This window comes from Panthera leo, chromosome F2 (genome assembly GCF_018350215.1).
Source record: "Panthera leo isolate Ple1 chromosome F2, P.leo_Ple1_pat1.1, whole genome shotgun sequence".
Taxonomy (NCBI): domain Eukaryota; kingdom Metazoa; phylum Chordata; class Mammalia; order Carnivora; family Felidae; genus Panthera; species Panthera leo.
In genome coordinates, this window is record NC_056695.1 from 57042479 (window position 1) to 57055144 (window position 12666).

The window sequence follows — 12666 nt, forward strand, 5'->3', positions numbered from 1 at the left end:
ATAATATATTCACCCTCCAAGTAATTTTATTTCAATGGGTAGGTTTTTAGTCTCAGATCACTAGTATAAATTTCTATGCATCTTAAAAGACTATTATGAAGACAGATTTATTAAAGTTCTAGTACAATACATATTGTTTCCTTAAATGCCTTATAAATACAATAAATCTAAAAATGCATTACTAATTTAACTGAAAAATCTGCAGTAAAAATTCCTGGAAATAAATATATATATATATATATAAATATATGTATACATATATATAAAACAGCCTGTATCTATTGAGCAGATGAACTTGGCATTCACGAACGCTAGCCTTAAACAATTTTTCACATGAGTATAGTCAAATTATGAATCACAATAACCACTTAAGTATAAAATATTATATGGTACTAATTTAAGGTAAAGAAAAGGAGAGCTATTAGTTACCAAACTAGAAAGAACTTAAATTGAACATCTATCTCTGACAAATTGCCATATCTTCATAAAAAAAGAGAAATAAACAGTAAAAATAGAAGATATAAATATGAAGAATATTCAACTGGTAGGTTTTTTTAGAATTAGAAGCCATTTGTGTTCACTGATTATATGATCATTTCATTTTTCATTCTTTTTCTCAAAAGATAAAGCATGAATTTACAGGTACTGCCTTTTCCATAATGATCCACACTTTCACAACAGCTTGGTTTACACAATACAAAATAATTCACTTGTTAGTTGATTAGGTCAAACAACTCTGTTCCATGAACCAAAAGTCTGCCAAGTTGTTTAACTGTATTAACCAGTTATTTACCTAAGAGTGATATATTTTGTGGACAGTAATTTCAAAAGTTATTTATGCTTATTTTACTTTTTAAAAAAGATTTCAATATTACATTTACTCATATAGTAAAAATAGTTCTCTGAGCACCAACTATATACTTTATACCAAATACAGTGTATACGAGATCATGTTACATCCTAATAATGTATTTATGTGATAAGCATTATTATACCTATGTGAATTAGAAAACTCAGCCTAAGATGATGAGGTCAGGGACACAAAGTCAGCAGTTAGTAAAGAGTCAGGACTTGGATTCAGGCACATTTCAGGAATACTGGTTTGTATGCTTTCCATCATTTCCATAGATGATCTTAGAAATTTGCATATGTTTCTGTTAATAGGATTTTTAAAGACTATAAAGTTAGAAAATCCATTTGATAATTTTCCCAAAGAGGTGATGTATGTTGGCAATAAAAGTAAAAATATAATAATGAAAAGTTTTAAGTTTTTATTCATTTTTTCCAGCCACTGAGTAAAAATCGTTTTTACAGAACAACATATATTTAGCCACTTAGCAGTGCCATAAAAGAAAAAAAGTGCCATGAACACGGGTAATTACTTACAATGAATGACATTATATTGTTATAGGAAGTCTTTAATTTAGAAGTAGATCTAAAATATTTTGTCAAAGATATCTGGGAATATATAATTAAGATCTTTAAAAGGGAAAAACAAAATTAGTAATAATATAGGATTGCTTTTTTTGTAAAGGCAAGTATTCATTTCCTCCCTTATCTAAAAAAATTTCACATTTTGAAATAATCAGTTTTATGGTAAATTGAAATGTAAAGCTTTTGTAATGTAATTATTTCATTTGCTGAATTATTTTAGCAGCACTTTTACTTGAAAAAAAAAATGGCTTGACAATTAGAGAGAAGGTCTCAACGAGTAATTGATTAATTCCAAGTTAATTATATTCCTTTTTTCCAAGAATATTTTACCTTCACTGAAGATGAATAATAGGAAGACCAGAAACAAGCATAGTTAGGATCGTTAAAATTTTAAAAGGTTTGGGCAGGAAAGTTAAAATACTATTTGAATAGCATTCCTACTTTTCATTTAAGAAATAAAATAATAACTCACTTGAAAACTGAATTGCAAATCCAGATTTGCTGATATAAAAATCTGTGTCAAACTGGATGGTGACTATGTTGAGAGTGCTATGGATTCCTTCAGGAATAAGAGATCCACTGATTTCCTTTAAGAGCATCTCATTTTCTGGGGGACCATCCCATACTCGGAGGATATCATGTGATGCTTCCGTATCAAAAGCAAGAAACTGTAGGCTGTGGGAGAACCATATATCTCTATTTAATTATCTCAAACATGGATTCAGTTTTAAATAAAAAGATATACCAGATATGCATCTTTAATTTTATTAGATATTTTTTATACTATCAGATAAAAAATGAATTAGGTAAACAGCATATATAACCTCAATACATGTTTCTTAAACAGAATAATTTATTTTTCTAGAATATGATTACAAGTCTATTATATCACCTTTGTAAATTATAGAAATTTCAGATTTGCAGTCTTTTCTGTGTTCAGAATGTTTTAAAAACATTCTTATTTATTTTTGAGAGAGAGATACAGAGCGCGAGTGGGGGAGGGTCAGAGAGAGACACACACGCAGAATTCAAAGCAGGCTCCAAGCTCTAAGCTGTCAGCACAGAGCCTACATGGGGCTCAAACCCACAAACCTTGAGATCATGAACTGAGCGGAAGTCAGACGCTTAACAGACTGAGCCACCCAGGTGCCGGGTGTGTTTGTGAATTTTAACTGTAGCCACAGTAGGTGACACTTATGGAGCATCTAGTACATGCTAGGCACTGTGCAAAATGCATTACGCAGATTTTCTTTGTTTAATGGTTATAATGACTTAATGAAGCAGGCACGTATTTGAGCTCAATTCTATAAATGTGGCAAATGGATTTGAGGCAGGTTAAATAAAATTGGCCAAAGGGTGGCAGAGTCATGAATTGAACTCAAGTTTTCTGAATCCGTAGTATATATTTTTACCGATGTTTCAAGTTTGTTTTATCAGAATCAAATGAGGTTGATTCAAGGAATGCAAGAATGAGTTCATATTAAAAAAATCAATCCATTTCATCACAATAATAGATATGAGGAAAAAATTACACAAACATTTCAATATATACAGAAAAAGTATTTTTTAAAAATTCAACATTATAATCATACCCAGAAATCTAAGAATAAAGAAGTTCCTTAATGTGAAAATTAATGTTTACCCAACCCTACTCCCCCAAAATGCATAAAAACCAAAAAAAAAACCCTTTTTCATGTTAAATATGCTTTATATCTAGCCTAGACATAATTATTGTCTGATATTTTTCGTGGCCAGTGCCAAAAATTAGAAATCCAGTTACAGCAGCATGCTCCACTCTCTCTCTACATACATCACATCCGCGTTAGGTATGTGAAATGTCACAGCTTTAAATTTGTGTTGCAATTTAATATCCAATATTGTTCTTCAATTTAAAAAATTCCAGAATCCTGTTGAATTTAACATTTTTAAGTTTAGTAATTCTAATATTTAAATAAAACAACGTGTGATCTATACTAAAGAAAAACAGGCTGAGGGTTGATCTGGTGCAGTCTACTTTGAGTTCTGCAAATTCCCTTGCAGTAGTAATATATCTGTTCACATCAAACAATGCATGCAATACACCTTTCAGCATGTTGATGAAGAATAATACTTGTTTTCCATAACCACCTTCACTACCCAGAGGCCTGTCTGAAATTTTCTTTACATAAAACAGCAATTCTTAAATTTAAAGTCATTGTTTTGAGAGTGATAACACACCAACTAGCTCAAATTAGGTCTGAAGGGAGGATTTATTTCTGTTCATTTATTAACCTATTCCTTGTCATGATCACAGTAGTTAAACTAGGGTTTAGAGAACGTGATAACTTTGGCAAGCTGGCTGGTGCTGTTTTAGGAGATGATAGTTCTGCCCTCGTCAAAGGGTCAGTAATGTGAAGAATTGTGAGCCACCTAACTAAATTCATCTGGAAAGGGAAATCAAACACAGTTAACAGGGCAGAGAGCTGATGCTCCAGAGATATGCCTAAACCCAGGGAATACAGGGAATTGTTACTGAGTCCCCTTCTGTTCTTATTTCTTCCAAATGTTCTTGATGCTGAATTTACAACGATGACAGCACAACTTTGTATCCCTATCAAAATGGTGGACTTAGCATCTTGAATCACCAAGAATTGAAAGATTAAAGTCCTAAAGAAGCAGAAAACATTTCTCGATCTCTGTGGTCTATGAAAACTACGAATCTAGGGATTATATGAACTACCACTGTGACAATAATCATACCCGTGAATACTTGTTATACTTTGAAGAGATGAAAACCAGGTTCTTCTTGGCCAAGGCTAAAGATATTGACAAACCTTGTTGTTTGATATTGTATATTGAGGCTGATCAGAAATTTCAGATTCCCCAGTAATTCTGAGAAAATAAAACCCATTTACCTGACAATGTTTCCTGGATCTACCTCAATCATCCACATGCAACGCAGATTATTGTCATATGGAAAGGGATAACCAGGAGATAAGATTCTTCCTGAAGATTCTCCTTTAAAACGACCTCCACATTCAGCTAAAATAATAATAATAATAATAATAATAATAATAAATGAAACCACCATTTAATGCCAATCTTTGCAAAACAATCTACGAATTTCTTAAAAATATATGTTTTTTCATCTTAAGGAAAATAAGGATTGACAATCCCTCTTCTTAAGACAATACATTTTGTATATACTTCCTCAGATTAATGTATTGATTGAAGCAATGATACACTAAAGAGTAAAACAATAAAGTCTCAAGTTAGATCACATAAAAGATAATAAGCTAGGGAATAAAAAAAGGACACACTCAAACACTCTGAGTTTAGGCATTCAAAGATTTTAAGATGTGTTGTTACATAACGATAATTTAAAAAGGGGAAACAGATGGCAAGTTGCTCACTGCTCGTTGGTTGTAGGCTGAATAATTTATCATCGTGCTACCCCACCTCTGAGAAAAACTAATCTTTACTGTGGTCCCTCAGGTCTTCTAAATTTCATTGTCCTTTTATTCCCCTTTAAATCACTCTAAACTCTTTCCTTTTTAACCTCCCCAAAGTCAAAGTGGCATTTTTATTAGATTTCTCACTTCAGTAAAATCTAGTTTAATTTAATGAGTCCTTAAATTTTATAAAACTCATCAAATCAAAAGTGTAGGTATTGTTATACAATATTTTTAAAAAATCTTTTGGGGGATTACCTCTCCATTTGAATGCTATTTAATATATGGGGATGTCTGTAGGGGTTTTATTTCAGTAAACAGATAATCTAGAAAGAATCCTCTGTACTGGAGATGACAGAAAATAAGTATTGCAGTTAGTATATTATTCTACATCTCTAACCCCAGAAACAGGGATAACACTGTATAATACATCATACATTTGAAAATCCTCCAGATTATTTCCTACCAAAAAATAAACAAAAACAAAAAAAATTTACTTTTTGCTTAAATATTTGAAGGCGCTCCTATATTTGTTTTTCTTGTTCTCTGCACTGTTTCGATCTTACTTACATTCAATCACTGACTTAATCTTCTTGGTTTTGTTTTGGAAGAGACCTAATGGCAATTGAATTTAATGGTTCACAATGTATAGGCTCTATTCCTATAGGTAAATTTATTTCACAGATTTTACATATTCTATTTTACCACATTGTGATGATTAGTTTTACGTGTAAACTTGGTTAGGCACTATAGTGCCCAGGTATTTAATCAAACATTAGTGTTGATATGAAAGTATTTTATAGATGTGGTTAATGTCTACAATCAGTTGGTGTTAATTAAAAGAAGTTATCCTTGATAATGTGGGTAGCCCTCATCTAGTCAATGGGAAGAACTTATGAGCAAAAAATAAGTGTTTGGGAAAAAAAGAAATTCTCCCTCACAACTGCAGAGTTGACCTCTGCCTGCATTTCCAGCCTTTTGACTTTCCCTATGTATTTTGGACTTGTCATCTCCCACAACTGCATGAGTCAATTCCTCAAAATAAATAAATCGCTTAGATAGATAGACAGATAGATAGATAGATAGATAGACACTTAGATACAAATACATATAGATAGATCAGTCTAGATTTAGATATTCTATTCATTCTCTTTCACTGGAGAATGTTGACTGATACACTCACAGAGGACTAAGCAACTTGATTTTGTATTGCAATGTTAATTCATAAGAACAAATTTGTTATTTTTTTAAGTAAATGAGATACCAGTATTTAAGATGTTGCCATCACTTGTTTAGATTTTTTCTCATTTTTTAACAAAAATTGTGTTGGATAAACTTCAACTATGTAACTATATCAATTCATTATTACGTTATTTCTTTATAATTATCACTTTTATGGCATACACTTACTATGAGAACAGATTTTATACTTTATTCCTCCAGATTAATTTTTAATCAATTAAAGGTCAAATTGGGGTTTTGTGTACTACGCTGTATGTTCAAATTTAACATAGTTCTTTTTTCTCCAGATTTCTTTTCTACAAACATTACCTGTCATTTTGACTTCAAATGAGCCAGTGTGATATGCCATAACACTACAGCTCATATTTAAGAGAAGACTTATATTTGCAGTATAAAAATGAAATAGTGCTTAAAGAAGGTATATAGGTTAAATCCTCTGGCTATGGTATTTCAAAAAGTATTTGTTTGATCCATGTATAAGCTTCAGAAACATAATTATCTAGAAATAATCCATACAATTGCGAAAAAGTTTCTTATTTGACAGAGGCAAAGTGAGCACAAAAAATTAGGATGCTAGACCAGGTGGCAAGGCTATTAATTGTTGCCAGTAGAGAACACCATCTAAAATAGAATCTCCTCTTCTGTTATCATAGTAATCACCGGCACAACACGCCATGTGTCCAACTGTCTTCAGCTGTTATTCCTGTCTATCCATCATTAAAAGGAAAAACAACATATAAATTTACCCCTCTCATGAAATCTTGAACAGTATCAAGCCAGTAAGTTTTGACTCAGGAAATTTGTAAATATGAAGTGCACCGATTTGTTACAAACAAAATTAATTCTGATCACGAACCAAATGTCCTTCCATTTACATAAAGTCTTTTAAAAAGTGAAGAATGTCTTTAGCTTGGTTCAACACATATAGAAAATATGTTATTTTAAATATATCTGGTTTCTGATTTTAATTTTAAGGACAGCATGGAAAATCAGTATTTACAAGTTTATAGTTTTGTGCAATTATAATCCTTAATGCTTTTCTGAATATATTTCATATTCACATCAAAGAATACAACCTTAGAATTAGTGCTATATTTTTCTCATTACTAACGCCAGTGGGCTGACTGTTGGTCATATTCCAGAATCCCAAGCTTTGTTAATTTAGGTTGATTAGTATTTAGATATTATCCTCGTAATCTATCCAAAATCAGATGTCATCTGAAAAGAAAGGACTATGATTGCATTTTGGTTAGATAAAACATGTTTGCTTCCTACGTGAATCAATGTTTGAATAAACCAACAGAGGTCTTGTGGCATAAAAAAACACAGTGCAATTAGTTGCAAGGCCTTTAAAGACTGGAATTTCATTTTTCTATTTGCATTCTAGTAGGTTTTGTGGAGATTCCTATGTTAACCATATCAACTAACAAAGATACAAATTTGGAAGGTTTAAGTTTCCAAACTCATCAAATTATATACATTAAATATGTGCTGCAGTATTAAGATATCAGTTATACCTTAATAAAGCTGTAAATTTTTTTTTAATTTAGGTCAATTTTATTCATGTGGGCCTGAGGCAGAATGGATTTGTGCTTCTACAAATACCAGCAAGAAGTAAGAATGGCTGAAGAGTAACCGAGTGTTGGCTCCCTATTTAAGGAGTCAGTGTTTTGTTAAAATGTTTCCTTTTGTTGTTCTGGTATTCCAGCCTGGGACCTATTTGGTCTTTGGAGCAGAAAAAAACAAAAGAAAACAACAAGAAAACAGACATCTTTGTCAACACATTTCTGTCTACCTTCCTACTCACACAAACCCAGTCATTCATTAATTGATCTGCAAGATGGTACTAGTCCTCCAGTTGTGCAGTGAGAGAAAATGATCCATTCTCTAGCTTCATGGAGGCAATATACCTTATGTTATCGTGTCTCCCTTGCCTCTTTTTATTGAAATTGGTTAGTTATGCTACATACACATAAGAAAAGCCCATGTACTTCCTCAGATTTTTGAAAATCTATATACATATATAAAGAAAACCTTTGAAGTTTTTGAGAATAGGCTTATTGTTTTTTAATCTACCTTGATACCGGGACAGGTGCTCATTTTATTAAAACAAACCTAGTCAATGTGATTCCATAAATATGTACGACAAGTCTTAACATATTTTTATAGTGAATTAAATTTTGTATCAAGATAGGAGAAAGAATGACTTGATACAAAAAAATGTACTCATCGACAAACTTATGAAAATGACGCTTTCACTTTCCATTAATTTCCTCCAACAAATTTGAGCTATGAGTTCATTAACTTCATGATTTAAGCTGTGAGCTGTGCGTGAACAGATAAAATCACTTGAAAAGGGACAGCGTATTTGGATAGCACTCCCAAAGAACTATTTATGAAAATGTGAGAGTATCTTACCAATACAGGAAGGCAGAGGATAGTCCCATGCCCTTCTCTCCCCTGTCATGCATTTGAGAAGGCTACTCCCGTGGAGAGTATAGCCTGGATTGCATCCATAAATAATAGTGCTCCCAGCAAAGTGGCCTTGGTCACTGATCTTGTATCCAAATTGTGGAATACCAGGATCCTCACAGTGTGAAAGTTCAAAACCTGTGATAAGGATACAGAGTCATTAAAGGCAACATTTAACAGGAAGATTTAAAATTATACCAACAGTCTTTGATTATTTTTAGTATAATTACATACCTTTTCCTACTTGTATTATTACTCTTACAATATTCAATTTTGATAGTATATATACAATATCCATAAAGTTATTTTCTTGAAAATTAGAATTTGTTGTAATTTGATTGGTTGATTGTAATTTTAAAGTTTATCAGTGATACCCCATGGTCTATATAACTATATCGTGGCTTGTAGCACTAAGCCTCTTGCTTACCTCAAGTGAATTGCGGCTAATAATAAATTCTGACCAGTGTGACTACTAGAGTCAAGTCATCAAAATTTTAAAATTTTGACAAAACATGTCCAATAATTGTCCAATTCACAGATATGTCCACTGCAAATAGAACTGTAGATTGCTTTACTTTGATAGCATTATAGTGATCATTATATTATAATGATAGTCTCATATTGAAAACATAGTTTTTCGAGACATAATAATAGTATTCAGGTTTAAGAACTCGGAATCTTTATATCCTGCCCCCTCCAAAATGTATAGCTTTCAGAAATTCTCACAAGAAAACAAAAACAAATCGAAGCAGCATGTTATTCTGTGGTACAAAGAAACTATGTTTGTGTTCAGCAGAGTTTGGGCTTTCTGCATGAATTTTGCTGGAAACTTTATTTCCTGAGATAAGAGTAGCACTGGAGAAGTTAATTTACAACTATCCGTACCAGGAGTGAGAGAACGCCAGAGAGCTTTACCTGACTCCAGAGGACGTTTGTGTTTGCACCAAGGGGGAGAACGAGATGACTTACAGACATCTCTAGGTTATAAAAACTGGAGACATAGGCTAATCTGGCTCTTAGAGAAATGTATTTACATTCTGAGGTTAAAAAAAAAAAAAAAAAAGAGAGAACTCAAGATCCTTTCCATCCCATCTCCAAGCAGCAAAGTTCTTTCTTCCTGCTTTCAGGAGAGGAAGGCAAGATAGCTGCCTTCAGCAGAGCATGTCCATTTTTCCTCATGCCTTGCCACTGGCCACCCATGCAGATTTTTCCATCTGATTTCCATCATGTTACTACAGGGATAAGGAGTAGGTCAGAAGTGTGTGGGACATACCAATATTATTATTATATTATTTAAATAACAATTATTAATCTGTTTAGATCCAGAAGATCTTGTGTCCATATGCAGAATAAAGTCAACAAAAGTGAATATTAAAAACCACTGTCAGCACAGTTCACTATAAAGATCCTGAAAGAACTGGAAAAGGATACCTCATAATATAAATTAAACACGATAGTAGCAATCAAAATCTAGGCTCCTTAGCCATAGAGTTCTTGTCTTTAATGTTTTACCAAGTGTATAAATATAAGATAAATGATAGAGTGAATGTACCAAAGATAATTAGGTGCTATTTACACCAGTTATAGCTTCTGAGACTAGAGGACTATAAAGAGTATTCCAGATAGCCTTATGAGATAGGAAAACCTGTGACTTCAAGACAAATAATGCTGGAGAAAAAAAAATGTTATGTGTATAAATCATAGGATAATCAAAAAGCAGTCTCTGTCTCCTTTATAGGCACAAATCCTTGACCAAATTAATCTAGATTTGAACTAGAACAACAACAACAACAAAAGCATGCATTATCTCATATATGGCAAATCACTAATTTGCATCATTGACTTCCTAGAATGTCAAAACATACATTAAATCACTAGAATTTGCACATATCCAAGTACTAAATACATATTGTAACTTCAGCATTTTGAGGGATACATTATCTATCAGAGGAAGGAGCCCTTCCTACTCTCTTCTATGGGGTATTAACCATTTTTTCTTCTGTTAACTCAGAGAAATACTTTACACATTTTAATTAATTTACAATCATTTGCTTCTTTTCTTTGTTTTTCTATAGAGTGGAATTATTTCAATTTTTCCCTCTTTCCCACAATGACTTCCCAGCATAAATCTTGGCTCACGGCAGATGTGTAATAATTTCTATGGATGGATGTGGATTATTAGAGGCAATTATCTCAAGGAGATAACTGAGGACGAAACTAAAATAATGCTGATGAGAAACTGAAGTTTATGAAACAATTAAAAAAGTCTTCAGGAATTTCCCTTATGGATCAATTTGTGACAGCTCTGTTTGGGTGAAAATATGTTAAAATAAAGCAAATATAAATGGCGTCAGAAACAGAGCCCAACAACAAGTCACAAGTCACTAACTCAAATCGTGACATAAATGAGATATAAAGATACACGGTCAAGCAAGCCAGTCTTTCAAACATAGAAACAGAAATGGCAGAAGTAGCAACTTTACATTTTCAGGACACATTACTTTGCATGAATCTGCATACTTAATACTGCATTTAAAGTGTTCTTGCTCAAAAATTACAAGTTTGCGTGCCTTCTACCAGACATAATATTCAGTTTATCATTCAAAATGCAGCCACTTCTGAGTTTTACCGTATATCATTTATCAAAATAAAAATGGAAATCAAGCTCTCTTTTCAAGGTTCATTACCAAATTCATCCTTCCTTAATTTGAATGTTCTGTAAATGTGGTTGGCAATTGCTGGTGATGAGGTAAAATGGAGATATTCTTTGTAAATTAAGATAATTTATAATACTTTGCATTGTAGATGAAAATGCACATGGACAATACTATATAAGCTACAAAGCACAACATAATTTAGTCCAATTTGGTGGAATTATTGTTGCCTATTCATAAATATTCAGATCTGTCTTATCTTTATGGAAACATTCAGCTGCCAGTCTTTTCATTGAAAAGCTCAAATACTTGAAACTGACAATTAAATAAAGATGTGTATGAAAAATCATATATGCTATAAATATTCACCATTCCTTGTGAAATTTGATACTCTGATGAAATGAAAATTTCTAGAGCACAAAATGAACTGAAAATCCCCATTACCTAAATCCTTTTGACTTAATAACTTCAACAGAGATTTAATTCCTTTCCTGCTACTATGTAGTATAAGGATTTCTAATTTATTTTTAAGTTGTTATTGGAAACCTACAAAAGACTACAAAGGATAACATAACAACTTCACCATCTGACTCTATCAGATTCTACTATCATAGTAGCTTCAGATAAAAATTAATATTATTTCAGATTAATATTCATATTGATATTAATATCAAGAAATAAATATTATAAAACAAGTAAAGCTCCTTTTTGTTCCCTTCTCAACCACTTTCAGATTTTCCCTACCAAGAGCTAGTAAATATTCTGAATTAATGTATTCTTCTCATACCTATTATATATATATATTTATATATATATACTTATATATATTTATATATGTATATTTTATATTTTATTTATTTATTTTGAGAGAGAGGGAGAGGGAGAGGGAGAGCATGCATGTGCATGAGTAGGGGAGGGGCAGAGAGAGAGAGACAGAGAATCTCAAGCAGGCTCTGCACACTGCTAGTGCAGAGCCCCATGTGGGGTTCTATCCCGTGTACCGTGAGATTATGACCTGAGCCAAAATCAAGAGTCAGACGATCAAACAACTGAGGCACCCAGGCGCCCCCTATTTTCATCACATATCTATATGTCTATGAACACTATATAGAATGTTTTGCAAGTTATTTATACACTTTATAAACTATGAAATTATTTTAAAAATTCTTCTGAAACTATTTTTGCCAGCATTGTGTTTTTACCTTTACACACACACACACACACACACGCACACATGCACACACACACACACACACACACACACACACATTTTATTCATTTTAACTACTCTGTGGTATTCCATTAGAAACTTACTACAAAATTGATTTATTTATTTTCTAACTGATGAACTTTTACATTGTTTCCCATTATTCCCTGCTACAAAAAGGCTATACTTTTTGTCTGCTTTTGCACAAATGTAAGCATTACTATAG

The 12666-nt window shown here is 32.3% G+C and overlaps 1 protein-coding gene across 3 annotated transcripts in view; it reads right to left on the bottom strand.

Annotated features, from left to right (window-relative positions):
• Positions 1 to 12666, bottom strand: part of CSMD3 (CUB and Sushi multiple domains 3) — a 1240952-nt gene that overhangs the window by 310180 nt on the left and 918106 nt on the right. For all 3 annotated transcript variants that reach the window (XM_042923788.1, XM_042923787.1, XM_042923786.1), the window contains 3 exons: positions 8526 to 8717; positions 4329 to 4455; positions 1907 to 2109 (listed from right to left, as the gene is read on the bottom strand). In XM_042923788.1, coding sequence (XP_042779722.1) covers positions 1907 to 2109; positions 4329 to 4455; positions 8526 to 8717 — 522 coding nt within the window. The remainder of the gene's footprint in view (positions 1 to 1906; positions 2110 to 4328; positions 4456 to 8525; positions 8718 to 12666) is intronic.